The sequence below is a fragment of the Dendrobates tinctorius genome, unplaced genomic scaffold (genome assembly GCF_039654945.1).
Source record: "Dendrobates tinctorius isolate UK_male_01 unplaced genomic scaffold, ASM3965494v1 ptg000011l, whole genome shotgun sequence".
NCBI lineage: Eukaryota > Metazoa > Chordata > Amphibia > Anura > Dendrobatidae > Dendrobates > Dendrobates tinctorius.
In genome coordinates, this window is record NW_027361679.1 from 58,875,001 (window position 1) to 58,893,923 (window position 18,923).

Here is an 18,923-nt window from a genome sequence, read left to right on the forward strand (position 1 = left end):
TCCCCTTTTATTTAAATAATCTCTGGATCCTACTGAAAAGAAAAGTATATTTTTACTAGTGGAACACATTTTACCTTTTATGATTAAGGCCTTGATCGCGTACATTTTTATTATTCAGACAAATTCTTGCCCAAAACGTGGATCCTCACAGGTGTTCTTAAAAATTCAGGTATTGGACAATTCGTTCAAATGCCATTATCATCACATACCAAACGTTATTATTCAAACACATTATTAGCCACAAATTGCATTTGTGACCACTTTGTTTCTTTTGACTGGTTTTATGACCATATTGCTACACAACTTTTCTTTCCATTCAGGTTACTCTTTGGTGATATGGGAAGGAAATTTGAACGTTCTCTAAGTGTTAAGGGGAGAATATATGGCATGTGAATATATACAAGAATCAAACCTATAAGTTTATATGGACGCTTTGCTGAATATTAGAATCATGTAGCTGTAAGATATTTCTGGTTCTCTAAGACTTATTTCTGTATCCACCTAGTCTCATCGAAACTGGGTTAGGCTAGACGAGAAACAATAATCAGTTGCATAATGATTATATAGTAGATATAGGACATATGAGATCAATAGTAATTTGCTATTTGTTATAATCAGTAATTTGGAAAAAAACCCATGATGTAATGCAATGAGACAGCTCGATTTTTGCTATAAAATGTTGTACACTTCTGGAAATAAATCAGAAATCATTTGAGAGACAATTGCTTGCATTTGTACTCCGATTTCTCCGGCCGTTAAGACCCCACATTCAATTTGGAAGCAGAACAATTAAGCTGAGAACACACGCATTCTGTGTGTAAGGAATGTTCCATATTAATAAATTATTACCCCCTTTATAATGTGGATTTTGCGGAATCTCTTGTTCCCGTTAATAGTTTGACAATTCTGTGAACTATTGCTTGTTTAGTGACACATCAATTCCTGCCTTGCTAGGCAGGGTTTTGGTGCACCACGTCACTTATCTCTTTGTATGACCAGCTACTATGAAAAATAAAAACGTCATCCTAGCCAACCTGTGACACAGGAGTCAGTGGTGTGCGCCTGGCAGACCGTCAGGTTGGCGCAATAGCACCAGGTCTAGCAAAAAGCTTTGAAGAGGGGGTCTCCAGATGGTGACTTGTGAGTAGCCCCGCACATGAGTAAATCTGGATGCACATATACTGGCCTTGTAGGCTTAAAAATAATTTAATTATGCTAAGCTAGAAACTAGATGATACTACCTGTTAGAAGAAATACCTGAAGCTGGGTGCAACAGTGTGGTTGGGAGTGCTTCATGCGAGAATACTGAATGGGATAAAGGTGGGAACCTCTGGATCTAGGTATACTGCCTTGGTGTGATTTCTGTGCTATCATTATACCAATAATGTGGGCTTTGAGTGTCACTACTATGAGGGGGACGTGAGCTAGATGTGACTCGTGACCATCTCAGAGCTGAATGTTGCTCTCAAGGTCAGTAAGTTTGGGAACCACTGTTCTAGCCCTACTGGTGTTTTCATCTTGGGAACCCTGGTTTGCCAATAGGTGGATGCAATTTCCTCCATATTGTGAAAATATAACCATTGTCTCCAGTAGAGTTTATTTTTCAGGCTATAATCTAAACAAATGTGGGACAGTTGCTTTGTTAGCAATACAAAGTTGTATAAACAGAAAATGCTTATTTAGGGGCATGTCTCCCTCTAGGAGTTAATTCCTGGAAGGATTTTATTGTTCAAGCCCCTCTAAACAAAGAATGGGGCCTGGAATTGAATCAATTTAACCCTGAAAGCCAATTGATTCAGCATCTATTTTAGGCACAGCCATGCGTCCAAGAATATTGGGGCCATATTGGATGTATTATGTGAACACAAAAGAATCGGTGTAATAAAATGTGAAGTATGTTTCTGAAACTGCACAAGAAAGAATCATAAAAGTGATTGAACTGTGAATTAAATACAAATTCTAATTTTTCAAACCTTCAATGCATTAACTTCATAAAACAACGGCATTGATAAAATACTCAATAACTCTCTAGGTAAAATGTTAATGGGTATCATTTTCAATCTAGTCATTTATGGGGATTTTCAGTTCTTGCATCTTTGGATCTCTGAAAGTGTGACAATCTATGCAAAATACAGCCAAACTTGCATTCCAAAAATGAAACAGCGCTTCTTCCCTTTTGTCCTATTTATTTAAACAGTAGTTTATGACCACATGTGGGTTATCACCGCATTCAGAATAAAGTAGGTAACAATATGGTATATGGTCCAATTTCTAAATCACAGAAAAGACTACCACTATAAAAACATTATTTTATTTAAAACTACCATAGAAAGTTTGTACGCACAAACCCTCAAATACATGTGATAAAAATGTGGAAAAATAGGTTAATCTACCTGACAAAGGCTAGTTTCACACTAGCATTCTCGGGCACAGTCGCCGCTTAGCTCCGCCCCTAGCCGCACCCCCTCCGGTCAGCTCCTCCTAGGATCGCATGCCGCTGAATGTGATCAGCGTACCGTATATTTAGCGTTGGGTACGCTGGTATGATTTTGCTGGCACTACGCCCAGCGCACAAAAACGTGCTGTGTTGCATTTTTGTGCGCTGGGTGCAGCGCCAAAAGGGCGCAGCGCCAGCAAAATCATACCAACACACAACCAGCGCACGGTCAGCGTACCCACGCTAAATATACGGTACGCTGATCGCATGCAGCGTCATGCGATCCAAGGAGGAGCTGGCCGGAGGGGGCGCAGCCGAGGCCGGAGCTAGGCGGCGGCCCTGCGCCCGAGAACGCTAGTGTGAAACTAGCCTTAGACGGCCAAAAATAAATTATATATATACATAATTATTACACAGAAAAAAAGGATTAGATGATCACTGTTGACCTTTTTAGATTTTTTTTTTTTTTTTTTTTTAGGGGATAATAGGATGTATCAAGTAAAAAATGCCCTGCCTGACCTCGGAGGTTAGCACCCTAATGTTGGATTGGCACCCCCCCCCACTTAGAGAAGTCGTCCACTACTTGGACAACTACTTATTAAATCCTTCACTTGGCCCCCATAAAATAAAAAAGCCTATACTCACCTCCAGTGCTGGTGCCATTCTCCCAGCAGTGTCTGCACTCGGTCTTCCGTGTTGATGTTGCGACACCGGCACCTGATCAGTGCTGGTGACACTGGCCGCCCTACCTCCTATTGAATTGAGCAAGTAGAGGATGTCCGAGTTGAGCTGCAGCCCAGATTTCCTCTTCATGTTCAACTTGTTCAAAACTGGAAACCGTGACTCCAGCACTGATTGGGTGCCAGCATCACGTGTCATAATTGCACGCGAACCATGGGAGATTGAGTGCTGACAACGCGGGAACAGCAACGGCACGGGAGGAGAGTATAGGCTTTATTATTTGATGGGGGCCAAACATTAAAATTAAGAAGGGGTTGTTCCTAGTAGTAGACAACCCCTGTAGGTCAGCCCTTCCTTCCTTATGCCCCAGTAGGCCCTAGTCTATAAGGGAAAAAGAGGGGGAGTGTCATGTCCGCCATGCTGCAAGTTGCCTGGAGCAGTGTGCACGTGCCCCTTACCTCATGGCTGCACGCTGTTGCTGGGTAACCATCCATCTCTGTCTGACTCTGCAATCCGCTGTATTCCTGGAAACCCCTGATCATGTGACCTTTCCTATGTTCCAGCCCTGCTCTGGTTCTGCAATCCGCTGTATTCCTGGAACTCCTGATCATGTGACCTGCTCTATGGTTCTACCCAGGCTGTTCTAGCGAGGCGCTCTATGATCCTGGAGGATCTGAACCAGAAGTGCTTCCATGACCCTGACCCAGAACTGCAGGTGCTATATCAGACCGCCCCTCCCTATGGTCAGGGCCTGATTACTGTGTTGCTTCCCTGCATGGCTGCTTGGTCTGCTCGGTCGCTCCCTGTATTCTGTGCCCCTGCACTCTGCCCTGTCGTGCGTCTCTGCACACGCTCTGTGCTTGTACTCTGCCTCTTGTCTCGTGCCATGTCTTGTGTTGTCTCTTGTGCCATGTTTGTCCTTGCCTTGCCTTGTAGTACTTCGGCTGTTCTCTGCTTTAACCTGTTTTGCTATGTCTCACCTTAGCTATTATTTGACTTGTAGTCCTTCCTCTGTTCTCTGCCTTGCCTGTTTCGCCATGTCTGGCCTTTGCTATTCTGAGCCTTGTAGTACTCTCATGTTTCTTGTCTCTGCCTGGTTTTCCGTACTCGGCCCTTTGGTGCTCTCTTGCACATTTTCATAACTAGTGCCAAGGCTCTACCTTGGCCCGGCTCTGGGCTTCGGCCTACGTTCCGCTGCTAGACTCTGTCCTCTTGTGCTCTCTAGCACACTCCTGACTAGTCCCAAGGCTCTGCCTTGGCCCGGCTCTGGGCTTCGGCCTACGCTCCGCTGCTAGCTCTGTTCTCTCTCTGACCTGACTCTGTTTCTGCCTATGTTCCTCTTCAGGTTCCGCTCCTTGCTTTGTCTTTTCCTTGCCCTGTTGGTTTTCCTTCCCCCCTGTCTTGTTGTTTCAGTACCGACCTGTTGGTCGCGTCACACAGGACAGTGTCACTAGTCAGTCCTGTTGTTTTAGTTACCGGCCTTTGAGTCGTGTCACTCAGGACAGGCATACGTGACAAATTGCCCTTGCCCGCCTCCTGTGCCTTAGTCGTGTCACGTGCTTGTGTCTCAGCCGTGTGCGCTGGCCAGTGAGGCGTGTCCCCTGCCTTGAACCCTGGCGTGGCTCCTAGCACGCACCCTGCCTTGAACCCTGGTGTGCCCCTCTGCACGCGCAGGACCCTGTCTGTATGTTGAACCTTACCCTGTCTTGTATGTTGAACCTGACCCTGGTGTGCCCCTTGGCATGCGCAGGACTCTGCCTTGTACCTTGTGCCTCGGCGTGTCTCTATACACGCACCCTGTCTTGTTTGTTGCTTTGAACCCTGGCGTGTCCCCTACACACACACCTTGCTTTGTCCCATGGCGTGTCCCCTACACACGCACCCTGCCTTGCACCTTGCCCTGAACCCTGGTGTGCCCCCTAGCACGCACCCTGCCTGGAATCCTGCCTTGGATCTCGGCGTGTTCCCTCACACGCATCATGCCTGGAGATCTGTCGTGCCTCCTTGCCTGAACCCTGGTTTGCCTGCTGGATGCCCGGAACCTGCCGATCGCTGCCAGAGATCGTAAGCCTGATGACTGTGGCCTGATGTCCGGAGCTGATGTCCGCAGCCTGATGCCCTGATCATGTCGATCGTTGCCAGCTGTCTGGAGTCCGATGCCATTGTGCCTTTGCCTGGACCTTGGCGTGCCCACGCACGCACCTTGCCGTGTTTGCACTGAATGTTCCTGCAGTTGTCTAAATGAAGATACCTTGAACTTACATCTTGTCTTGTTTCCTGCTTGTCCCTAGTCGTCAGACACTCACATAGTGTCCCCCTGAGCCGGCCGTCTGGTCCCAGCAGTCGTGGTGGCTCACCCCCTTGGTCTTGCCCCTGACAAGGGGGTGGTTCCTCACAAGGTCAGCTCGCCCTCGGTGGGTCGGTGCCACGACCCAGAGGGTCCACTCAAAAAATGGGCTCAGCAGAAGCTGAGTCCATCACAGGGAGTTTATGTAAAGGAACAAAGATCTGGACTATTGTCCAAATAACAAACACAGCCAAACAATAGTACTATATGGTACATGCAAACCAGGACTGTGGAGTTGGAGTCAGTGGTTTGACTTGTTGACTCTACAGCCCAAATGCAAACAAACTACAATAGTTCATTATATACAAGCTATGGATTACAGGGCTATAAATATCCCATATGCTTAGTTTTATGTCCACAGGTGCAACCCACACCAATACGATGATTAAGTGACATGTGCACATGTAATATAACCTGGCTCCTAAGAATCTTTAATGTGTGTCACCAGCGATATCGCTGTGTGTGTGTGTGTGTGACATGGATCAGCGAATGCCCCCCCCGCCGGGTATCGCTGATCGTGCAGGATCATCCTGGGCCATTTTTTGATCGTTGGTCTCCCGCTGGCCAACGCGCATCGCTGCGTGTGGCAGTGAGAGACCAGCGATCAGCGACGCTGTTTTCCAATGTAAACAGCGGGTATCTAAGAGCCACGCGGCTCTTAGATACCCGCTGTTAACCTTGGATACCAGCTTGCTCACTGGTCCTGACCTAGCTATGTCCCAGCGATCCCATCCACGTCGGATCGTTGGTGGGATCGCTGGGACATTGATACGTGTAACGGGGCCTTAAGTGAATAAAGCAAATTATGAGGCTTAGTGTGGGATATCACAGCCAAAGCAATTTCCCTTGACATGAACGGGATGGAGCAGCACTAAACCACTAATGCATTACTCCATTTTAACATGTGCTTATCAAGGACAACTTCCTACTAATAGCACAAGCTAAGTACCATGGTGTATACACCACTTTATTGCTCTATTTCTATATGTGCTAGCTGAGAATGATTCCTTACTGACAGTATAAGTGAAGTACCATTGTATTATACTACTGATAGCCCTTGAGACCATCAAAGGGAAAACATATCGAGTTTCGTAATTTGGTTTATTCACAGACTGAGTTATGGTATTGCTACTTTATCAAATTTGTCAAAATTTCCAATATTTTCACAAACAATTTCAAGATATATTGACTTAATCAACCAACAACAAAGTAAAACAAGTAATGAAAAAACAATCTCAGAACCACTGTTGAAGCACTACGGAGCAATTACCACATAAAACTGACATGTCCTATTAGATTAAACGAGCCTTTGTCATTTAGACAGTGTTCATGGTCATGCTGTAGTTGAAAACCGCAACAGCCCTGTGCTATTACAATCTGTATAGTTTCCCTGCACAATCACTTTATCTTGCAAGAAAACAGCAGTTTCACTTACAAAACTTCGGGACCATTACAAACAGCAATATGGTCTTGCAAGTGAAACAGCTGTCCCCATGCAAGATTAAGTGACTGTGCAGGGAATTGGTGGAAATACTGCAGCAGCAATAGGCTGCTGCAGTTTTCAGTGGTAGCAAAACAGCCAAGTGTGAACAAAGCCTCAGGGGTTAACCATGTAATCTGGCTGTGCACCAGTGTTTTAACCACTGGAAGAAAATATCATCATTCTTTCTGTCTCAGTTAAAAATACTTACCATAACAGACATCGAAACACGCACTGTGGTGAATTTCTTCGGGGCGATAATTAACTTTCCCGTGTTAAATAAACGGTTTTTAAAGCTATTCCATGAAGTATAGCCATCACCACCAAAAAATGCACTCTCTTCACCCTGGGAAATGCAATCTGTCATAAAATAACAATTTATACATTTAAGAAAATAGTAACACAAGAGCAACTATATATAACTTATTAAAACAGCTTGTCCATCACTTTAGTTTAAAAATTTTCTAAGGACAGCTGGCTACCTCTCCAACAACTAAATGTACATTCTGTTAAGAAGTTACCTACCAACAAGCACATCACTTCGTGTTTCTGGATCGAAAACAATCGAACAGCGTGCAAATAATTCCTTATATTTTTCTAGAAAAAAATATATATAATTAATCCAAAAAAATGAATGTGCTGTAAACAAGAGATTAGGTGAAGATGCGGCTTTACATGTATTGAGTGCTAAACAGACAAAGGACAAGACAACCCAATATCAACACGTTATAGTGCAATTTCCCATTGAAAGTTATAGTCATTTTAAAAGGGATTGTCCCCTTTCAGTGCCCGGCTGCAGGTTATGATGAACAAACGGCAATGTACTCACCTTCCCTGGGTCCACAGCTTCTGGTGTCCCCAATAGGCTGTGGAACGGAGGTCAAGTTGACAGCTTGTGACTTCAGTGGCTTTGCCAGTGTTGATAGAACGCTCAATTCAGTGATTGGCTGCCATGCTGTCGGCGTGATCAGCCAGTCACCAATGTCAGGTACCAGAAGAAGTGGTGGAGACTCAAGTGGACAAAGGGATGGCGAATACAGTGAAGTTTGTTTCTTTATAATAACCTGCAGCTAGAACATTCATGAAAAAAAAAGGGAAACAGCCCTTTTAAGTCATCATCTGCAAATCTCCACTATAAGTAGGCACATACTTTTGCAGATTAGCCCCATTAACCTCTTAACACAAAAAAAAATTTCATCTTTCTGATCAAGTATATGGGTCGGTCGGACCTAAATGTGACTAGATGTGATTAAAATCACCACATGGTGAAGGGCGGAGTGCTCCGCCACAAAGCCTTTAGCCAAATTTTGTGCGAAGCGTCTCTTGTGTTATTTTCCTAAATTTCTACAACCATTTTGCTGTTCACGCTTCACGTATTTCACACTGACATGCTTAAACCATTTTCCTATTTTGGCTGTATGTTACAACCTGGACCTGCCTCAAGCAACCATGCGCTGGCATGGGGCCACATCATCATTCTATGTGCCATCAGCGAGCTAGTGACGTGATCGCAGGTCGTCGATGGGTTGCTATGACAGCCAATGGTCTGTTGAAGACCTCAGAGGTTGTCATTATAGAGATCCCTTGAAACCCATCCTGTGCTCAGGCTTCAGAGGAGAATTTGATTTTTACCTTATGCAGCAATACTTTGATCACTTGTGCTGTATACAGCAATACCAGATGATGGCAGGTTCAAGTCCCTTAGGGAAACTAACAAATATAGTGGAAAAAAAAGCTCAACTCCTTCACAACATACGACATGTGTACGGTGCAACTGGTGTTTAAAGAAATTCCGTCCCATACCTGGCAAGTCATGGCTGCGTGTTACAGCCAGGATCTGCCTCTAACAATTGCGGGTGGAATAAAGCTCCACTGCAATTATTATCCTGTGATTGCGGGTCGCTGATGGGTTGCTATGACAAATGGGGATCTGGTGAAGACCCCCGTCCTCATCATTGCAAAGGTCCTTTGAAACCATACCTGTGGCCAGGCTTCAGAAGAGACTGATTTTTGTACAGACGATCAGACGATCACAGCTTTAAGTTAGGAGGACTATCAAATACTTTGAAAAGTATAGTTAAAAAATTTAAAAAAAAAAAGTGATGTTCAAATCATGCCCCTTTCCCACCATTAAAATAAAATAAAATATACACGTAGTATTGCAGTGTTCAGAAAAGTCTACACAAACAAGAAGTATTCAGCTCACCCCTCTTCACTCCTGATCACACCTCCGACGCACGGAAACACCCTGACCCGGGTGTATAGTGCATGCACAACATAAAGAAGGATATTTCCAGCGTCTCCAGGAGATAAAATAATAATTGCTTTATTGAGAATATAAAATCTTCATACCATCAGGTAAAAACGACAGAGGCGTATGCAGGGGAGCAATTTCCTACGCGTTTCACCCTAAGAGGGCTTAATCATGGAATGCGTAAGAAAGGTCTCCAAGCAAATATTTAAACACATCAAGAAAACAGGTGAACCAATTAGGTGAAAAACACACCCATTCATTTAGCATGAAAAAAACAAAAAAAAAAAAAAAAAAAACCAAATTTAAATCAACTGTGCAAAGGATGGAGACCAACACAAAAAAATTGTAATGACAAAAAAGAACAAAAAAAGAAGGGAGGAAAAAAGAAAGAAAAAAAATTTTTGCTAACATTGTGGTCGCCATTTTTGAAGAATTTTATATTTTTGATGATGATAATTTTTCAGAACATATAATTTTTTATACACGTTATATTGATGATCTATTATTTATTTGGAAGGGAGATGTTGCTATAGCACATTCCGTCATAAATCATCTCAATCAAATTCTTTTAACCTTAAATTTACTTTTTTAGTCCATCCGTATACCATCAATTATTTGGATGTGACTCTTTTTGGTAACCACAACATAATTGACATTCTTCCCTACCATAAGGAAACTGACTTAAATTCCATCTTGTTAGCCAGTTCATGTCACCCTCCACATACGGTGAAAAATATCCCCATTGGAGAATTGATCAGACTTAAACGTAATTGTTCTAGGTCTGATCTTCTCCCACATGAAACTAATAAAGCTATTACTAAACTTAAACATAGGGGGTATTCCAACTGGTGTCTGAATAGAGCCCAAAAGATAGTGAAGCAAATTGATAGATCGGATCTTTTTTCAGATCATTACAAAAATAAATACAATATCAATCATCAATTAACTTTTTCTACCAATTTTTCTCCGCAATTCAAGGATATTGTAAAAATAATACAAAAACATTTACCGATTTTATCACAGGATAATTTACTCTGCCATATTCTAGAAAAAAATAAAATTAATTTCGTAGCAAAAAGGGCGCCCAATTTAGCCCATATTTTGTCACCTAGTTTAGTAGTCAGTAATAATAATAAAAAAAGTAATTCTAAAAATTGGTTATCATGTACTGGCTTTTTTGGCTGTGGGCATAATTTTTGCATTTCATGTAAACATGTCAAGAAATGCAAATCATTCACTTCTATGTTTACTGGTTTAACTTACAACATTAGGGATTTTATTAATTGTAATACCCCTAATGTTGTTTATCTTATTGAATGTACTTCTTGCTCAATTCAATATGTAGGTTGTACGACTTGTCCTCTTAAACAGCGGATACGCAGACATATGTCTGATACATTAAATCCTTCCGCAGTAAATGTTTCTGCAGTCTCGAGGCACTTTGTTACTATTCATAATAGGTGCCTGGATTCCCTTACATTCACTGGCATTGAAAAGGTGTACAAACCAACTAGGGGAGGGGACCACCGCAGAAAGATTCTCAATCTCTTTCTGGATTTACAAATTGGGTACTAGAGTGCCGCATGGTATGAATAAGAGGAGAGATCTAATCATGCAGTATTCTTAGGCATCTCTTTCTCTTCCATGTTACCCTATTTTCCCCATAACAAAAGAAAAGGGAATATAAGTAGGAAGAGGGAAACAAAAGCAGGAAGAAGAAACAGGGAAAAAGAAAAAGAAAATGTTATATTTTTTTGTGTTTTTTTTTTTTTTTTCCCTTTTTGTCAATAAATTGTACATAAATTGTTTGTAAATCGCAAGACTCTTGTTATAACACCATCAAAATATATGGCTTCTTTATAACATTAATGTGTGTTTTTTAACTGTTTTACATTATACACTAGTATTTAAAAAAAAAAAAATTTCTCTTTCTTTTTTCCTCCCTTCTTTTTTTGTTCTTTTTTGTCATTACAATTTTTGTGTGTTGGTCTCCATCCTTTGCACAGTTGATTTAAATTTGTTTTGTTTTTTTTTTGTTTTTTTCATGCTAAATGAATGGGTGTGTTTTTCACCTAATTGGTTCACCTGTTTTCTTGATGTGTTTAAATATTTGCTTGGAGACCTTTCTTATGCATTCCATGATTAAGCCCTCTTAGGCGGAAAGGCGTAGGAAATTGCTCCCCTCCATACGCCTCTTTATGTCGTTTTTACCTGATGGTATGAATATTTTATATTCTCAATAAAGCAATTATTATTTTATCTCCTGGAGACGCTGGAAATATCCTTCTTTATGTTGTGCATTCAGAAAAGTCTGCCCAAAATATAAAAATAATTAACCTGATCAGTAAACTCCATGGAAAAAATAAAAATAAAAAAAAACACAAAATAATGCTTTTTTTGGTTGCTGGAATTCCACACAAAAAATGCTGTAACAAGCAACCAAAATGTCGTATCTATCCCAAAATGACACAAACAATGTTGCTCGCCCGAAAAAAAACTAAGCCATCAAACAGCTCCATCGACAAAAACATTACATTTCTCGAAATATAGTGACAGTCCACAAATGCTTTTTTGAAAAGTTCTGATTTTTTTTTCACCACTAAAATAATTTAACAAAAAAATAACTGGACAAATTTGTTATTGCCGCAATCGTACCAATGAGCAGAATTATATTGCAAGGTTATTTTCTTACCACAAAATGTACACCATAAAGACACCTCTTAAAAAAAAAAAAAAGGAATTCTGACGTGTTTTTTTTTTCCCCCATTTTCTCCACATTTTTTTTTCCATTTTCCGGTACACCATGTGGTAAAATGAATGGGGTCACTCAAAAGTACAACTCGTCCCGCAAAAAAACAAGACCTCATATGTCTATGTGGCCGGAAAAAAAAAAGTTATGGCTCTCAAGGTGATCACGACACATCTAGATAAGTTCCCTGAGTAGTCTAGTTTCCAAAATGGTGTCGCTTGTGGGGGGTTTTCCACTGTTTAAGTACATCAAATGCAACATGGCATCTATTATTCCAGGAAATTTTTATTCAAAAAGTCAAATGGCACTCCTTCCATTCCAAGTCCTGCTGTGCGCCCAAACAGCAGTTTTACTCCACATATTCGGAATTTGTGTACCTTAAGAAAATGAAAAATTTTGGGCTAAAAAACACATTTTTTGTGGGGAAAAATTGATTTTTTTTTATTTTCACGGCTTAACGTTATAAATGTCTGTGAATCATAGAAGGGTAGAGTTGAAAGGGACCTCCAGGGTCATCTGGTCCAACCCCTTGCTCAAAGCAGGATTCACTAAATCATCCCTGACAGATGTCTGTCCAGCCTCTGTTTGAAGACTTCCATTGAAGGAGAACTCACTACCTCTCGTGGCAGCCTGTTCCACTCATTGATCACCTAAAATGTCAAAAAGTTTTTTTAGAATATCTAATCGGTGTCTCCTCCCATTTATTAAATCATATATATCCCTAAAAATTATCTTTATTGATTAAAAAACCATATACAATGGTTCACACCAAAAAAACGTGCACAAACAAAAACAAACGTGTTCCAAAATTACCAATAAAATGGGTAAGCTAGAAGTCCCTCTTACGTCAACCAGGCTGTCACCTTCCTGGCTGCGGAGGTTGGCACCCTAGGGGGGAATGTTATGGCGCCCCGGCTCCACGATAGCTGACCCTGGGAGCCCTGTAACACCCTACAGCCACTAGGGGAACCCTTCTACCAGATGTCCTAAAGGAACCCCTATCAATAGACAGACGATCCTATACCTAAGAGGACCCTAGACCCCAATTAAAAACAAAAAGAACACAATAGGCAATTGGTGACGATTGACATAATTTCACAACGTGGTCAAAGGATAATAATACGCCAGGGGTTTGGGCCCTTGATTTGCCAAAATAGACTGTAGTCTCTTAACATGCAGACTAAATTTCAAAAGTTGCTACAGAAATTAGATACTGCTTAAACCGCCAACTAATAGTTGGCATAGATGAAAAAATGGTGCTCAGAAAACTATTAGAACCAACTCAGATGTGGTCACTATAGGAAAAACCTAATGTTGGTTAAATCAGTTAATTCTATATCTTGAAGGCAGTTCCCGTGCAGCGAGCAGTGCGCATGCCCGAGAACTGTTGCAACAGCGCAGGCGCCCGACAACATGTAACGGCAAATACAAAATAAGGAGGCGGTACAGGGACGCTGTAGAGGGGTTTGATGGACAGATGGGAGGCAGCTTAACAGAGGGACACTCCATACCTCTGTGACAGAATGCAGGTATGAGGAGCTAATTATAAAAGTCTATATTTTGGCGTTAATGGGGGTCAGAAACAGAAGAGCCACCTTCACAGAATGCAGCCTTAGTGCTGCTGAAGGTGGCTCTTTTAGTGAAAAATGCCCTGGGGGGGGTGACGGGTTCCCTTTAATGACCAAGCCAATTTATGCAATTCTGACCACTGTCACTTTATGAGGATACTAGCTGAAGAGCCCGGCGCTGCCGGGCATAGTAACTAACTGTGGTTAGTTATAGCAAATTATAATTATCCTCCATCCCATAGTCCCATGCCCATATACCCATCATACATATCCACGATCCCATAGGCCCGTGCCCATATACCCATCATACATATCCTCCATCCTATAGTCAAGTGCCCATATACCTATCACATCCTCCATCCCATAGTCCCATGCCCATATACCCATCACACATCCTCCATCCCATAGTCCCATGCCCATATACCCATCATACATATTTGCCATCCCATAGTCGAGTGCCCATATACCCATCACACATCCTTCATCTCATAGTCCTATGCCCATATACCCATCATACATATCCTCCATCCCATAGTCCCGTGCCCATATACCCATCATACATATCCGCCATTCCATAGTCCCGTGCCCATATACCCGTCATACATATCCTCCATCCCATAGTCCAGTGCCCATATACCCATCACACATCCTCCATCCCATAGTCCCGTGCCCATATACCCGTCATACATATTCTCCATCCCATAGTCCAGTGCCCATATACCCATCACACATCCTACTTCCCATAGTCAACCACTATGACATCATAATGAGTGGTGGGGCTTGCAACCTATGAAGACATCAGTGTCGCCATGGCAAACATTATGACATCATAATGAGGGGCGGGGCTTGATACACACACACTTTTTCCCCATAATGTAGATAGGGGCAAAATTGTTTGGTGAATTGGAATGCGCGGGGGTTAAAATGTTGCCTCTCAACATAGCCAAGGACACTCTCTGGGTCCAGACGTGTGACTGTGCCAAATTTTGTGGCTGTAGCTGCAACGGTGCGGATGCCTATCCCGGACATACATACATACACACACTTGAGCTTTATATATTAGATAGCTCTGGAACGCTTCAAGGCATCCGACTGATTCTGATTTTTTTCGTGACATATTACACTTCATGTTAGTGGTAAAAATTTAGTCGATATAACTTGCATTTATATATGAAAAATCAAACTTCAAAAAAATTTAGCAATTTCCAAACTTAATTTTTTGTACCCTTAAATCAGAGAATAGTGCACACAAAATAGTTAATAAAAAAACATTTCCCACATGTCTACTTTACATCAGCACAATTTTGGAAACAATTATTTAGGACGTTATAAGGGTAAAAAGTTGATCAGCTATTTCTCATTTTTCCAGCAACATTTACAAAACCACTTTTTTTAGGGACCACCTCACATTTTAAGTGAGTTTGGGGGGGTCAATATAACAGAAAATACCCAAAAGCGACACCATTTTAAAAACTGCACCGTTCAAGGTGCGCAAAACCACATTCAAGAAATTCAAGTGCTTCACGAGAAGAAAAGCAACAGGGAAGGAGAAAAAATGAACATTTTACTTTTAATTTTTTTGTAGAAAAAAAAAAAAAAAAACTTGGAACCAATTTTTTTTATTTTTACAAGGGTATTAGGAGAAATGGACCACAAACTTTGTTGCGCAATTTCTCCTAAGTATGCAGATACCCCATATGTGGGAAAAAGCCATTGTCTGGGTGCATGGCAGGGCTCAGAAGGAAGGGAGCACCATTTGACTTTCTGGACGCAAAATTGGCTGGAATCAATGGTGGCACCATGCGCGCCCCCCCCCCCCCCCCCCGATGTAACTAAACAGTGGAAACCCCCTAATTCTAACTCCAACCCTAACCCCAACACACCCTCACTTTAGCGCCAACCCACTTTAGCCCAACTCTAACCCTAATGGCAAAATGGAAATACTTTTTTTTTTATTTTGTAACTTTTAGCTAACCAATGGGGTGGGGGTGATAAAAGGGGTGGGGAGTGATAAAAGGTGTTTCACTTATTTTTTTTTTAGGGCCTATCACAGTGATCAAAATAAACTAATAGGAAAAATTTCCTATTGTTGCAGGGTGCAGATCTCGGCGAGCGCACTGCGCATGCACCTGCCATTTTCTCCCGGAAGAAGACAGCAGCAGCCTGGGGGACTTCACGGGACGATACAGAAGGATCCAGGGACAACGGAGGTATCGGTGGACCCCATTTCTCTCTCCTCTGATGTGCGATCACAACAGAGAAATTAAATGGAAAATCTGCCTTTTTTTGTGGTCGCCGTTGTACCGTTAACTGCGATCGCAACACCGGCGTTGGTAAAAACCGACCCAAATTATGCGCTTTGGAGTCTCAGCTACCCCCAGTAGCCGAGACCCCATAGAAAGTCCGACTCTGAGGGGTGCTATACCCTTATTCCGCCGTTAATGAACAGCGCTGTGGTTTAAATACCCTTAACTGCCGCCATTAAAAAGTGTATCGGCGGTCGTTAAGGGTTTAAAGTGTGGTGCCCTAAACTGGACACAGTATTCCAGATGAGGTCTGACCTAAGAGGAGTAGAGGGCAATAATGACTTCACGTGATCCAGACTGTATGCTTCTGCCAATACATCCAGAATTGTATTTGCCTTTTTTGCTGCTGCACCACACTGTTGACTCATGTTCAGTCTGTGATCTATTAGTATACTCAAGCCTTTTTCACATGTGCTGTTGCTTAGCCCTATTGCCCCATTTTGTATATGCTTTTATTTTTATTTCCCAGATGTAGTACTTTGTATTTTTCTGTTAAAAACCATTCTGTTTGTTGCTGTCCACTGCCCCAATTTACATCTTTTTGAATCCTCTCTCTCTTCTCTTGTACTAGATATCCCTCCTAGCTTTGTGTCACCAGCAAATTTCATCAGTTTACCCTCAATTCCGTCATCTAAATCACTGATAAAGATGTTGAGCAATACAGGGCCCAGGACAGAGCCCTGTGGTACCCCACTTGAGACATTCTTGCAACTGGATGTGCAGCCATTTACAACCACTCTTTGGGTCCAATCACTAAGCCAGTTATGAATCCACCTAACAGTTGCCTTGTCCATTCCATTCTTAGTCATTTTTGCAATAAGGATGGCGTGAGATACTTTATCAAATTCTTTGCTGAAGTCAAGATATACTATATCTACAGCATTTCCCTGATCCACCCAGTCAGTGATTCTGCCATAGAAGGAATTTAAGTTAGTCTTGACTTATTAGTTACAAACCCTTTGTGGTTAATCACTTCATTCTTATCCAGGTACTTACATACATGATTGTTTAACAATTTGTTCAAAGAACTTTCCTGGTACAGAAGTCAGACTCGCTGGCCTATAGTTACTTAGGTCCACCTTATTCCCCTTTTTGAAGATGGGAACATTTGCTCGTCTTCAGTCTTCTGGGACTTCTCCAGTTCTCCAAGAATCTTCAAAGATTATGGATAGTGTTTCAAAAATTTCTTTTATCTCCTTTAGTACTCTGGGGTGTAATTCATCTGGACCTGGAGACTTGAAATTGTTTATGCTAAGTGTTTCCTCACTATCTTTCTGTTTATAGATATCCTGGATTCTTCTATTCCTTTAATAGGACAATGAAGATCAGTTGATGGTACATTTCCTTTCTGAGAGAAAACAGATGCAAAATAGGAATTTAAAAGTTGGCCTTCTCAACATCCTTCCTTACCATTTCATAATTTTTATCCTGTAAAAATCCTATAGCATATATCAATTTTTTTTTAACTTTTGACGTATCCACAAAATCCTTTTTTTATTGTTTTCGCTTGCAAGCCTTAATTCAGTCAGCTTTAGATTATCTGATTCGAGACCTGCAGGTTCTGGAGACTGCATTATATTCTTCTTTAGATATGCCTTCCTCTTTCCATTTGATAAACATTTATTTCTTCCTTTTTAGCATGTGTTTAAGATCTGTGTTCATCCATCCTGGTTTCCTTAAATGCTTCTTATTCTTCCTTCTTTTCAAAATTGTTATCGAGTGTGCTTGGAGAAAATCATTTTTCAAAATTTCCCATCCTTCTGGGACACTTTTATTCCTTATGGCTATCCATCCAGCCATTGGATCCCTCTGATTCTCTTTCTCTTAAAATCTGCCTTTTTTGAGTCTTCACAGGTCTTCCTCTTCTAGTTATCCAAAACTCTAAAATAGCATGGTTGCTAACGCCTAGGGTGCCAGCCACTCTTACCTCCTCTACCATTTCTTCCCTGTTCATAAGGATTAGATCCAAGGTAGAAGATCATTGTTTTCTCCCCTACCTCTTGAAAGATAAAGTTGTCATGACGCAAGAGGATAAGAATTTGCTTGACGTGTTCGTTTTGCCTCAGAGAGATTCCCAACAAATATCTGGATACTTGAAATCTCCCAAGTCCACCATGTCATATTTTTGGAGAACCTGGCCAATTGATGCAAAAAGAGTGATCTGTAGTAAATGCCTACAATGGTGTCTTTTCCGCTGTTCTCCCCTTGTATTCCCCCCACCCAGTGAAGAGGGGAGTACTAGTGTACCGTACGAAACCAGACTAACAAGTAATACAAACAGGGATAAAGGAAAATAATCATACAACTATACGCACACAAACAGAGGTAAAAAATGGGAAGTGGGGGATGGGAGTGGCTAACAGTGAACAGATGAGAGCCTTAATGCAGGAAAGATTCCAAGAGCTCTCAACTGAGCAGATTAACCTCTGCACTGCTAAAATAAGCCTGCACCATTTAATTTGAAGGTGAAGTGTTTCTAAACAGTGCAAGAGTAGGAGAAATAAGACGCTGTGGTCTCCTGGCTCCTCTACATTGCGGTATATCAGTGACAGTATCTGTGTACTCAGGAGAAGTTGCACAAAAAATTGTATGGTGAAGTTTCTCCTGTTCCCCTTGTGAAACTAAAAAAAAAATTGGACCCAAAAGTACATTTTGTGGGAAAAATATATATTTTTTTTATTTTCACAGCTCAACATTATAAACTTCTGCGAATCAACTAGTGGTTCAAGGTGACCACCACACCATACATTCCTTGAGGGGTCTAGTTCCCAAAGTGGGGTCATTTGTGGGTGGGTTTTCACTGTTTAGGCACATCGGGGGCTGTCCAAATGCGACGTGGTGTCCGCTAATGATTTTGGCAAATTTTGCGTTTAAAAATTAAAATGGGGCTTCTTCCCTTCAGAGCCCTGTTTTCATTCACACATTGGGTATCGGTGTACTCGGGAGAAATGTCACAACAAATTTTATGGTGCATTTTCTCCTGCTACCCTTGTGAAAATAAGAAGTTTGGGACTAAATAAAATTTTTGTGAAAAAAGAAGAAAAAGAAAAACTGTTCCTTACACATTCCATTAATTCCTGAGAAGGCCCAGAAAGGTTAAT

The 18,923-nt window shown here is 41.6% G+C and overlaps 1 protein-coding gene across 5 annotated transcripts in view; it reads right to left on the reverse strand.

The window, feature by feature from the left end:
- Positions 1 to 18,923, reverse strand: part of CENPC (centromere protein C) — a 274,172-nt gene that overhangs the window by 43,706 nt on the left and 211,543 nt on the right. For 3 of the 5 annotated variants that reach the window (XM_073542563.1, XM_073542570.1, XM_073542556.1), the window contains 2 exons: positions 7,471 to 7,542; positions 7,157 to 7,305 (listed from right to left, as the gene is read on the reverse strand). In XM_073542563.1, the coding sequence (XP_073398664.1) occupies positions 7,157 to 7,305; positions 7,471 to 7,542 (221 nt within the window). Of the gene's footprint in view, positions 1 to 7,156; positions 7,306 to 7,470; positions 7,543 to 7,774; positions 8,016 to 18,923 lie in introns of those variants that run through there. The other 2 variants (XM_073542574.1, XM_073542581.1) reach the window with 2 other exon arrangements.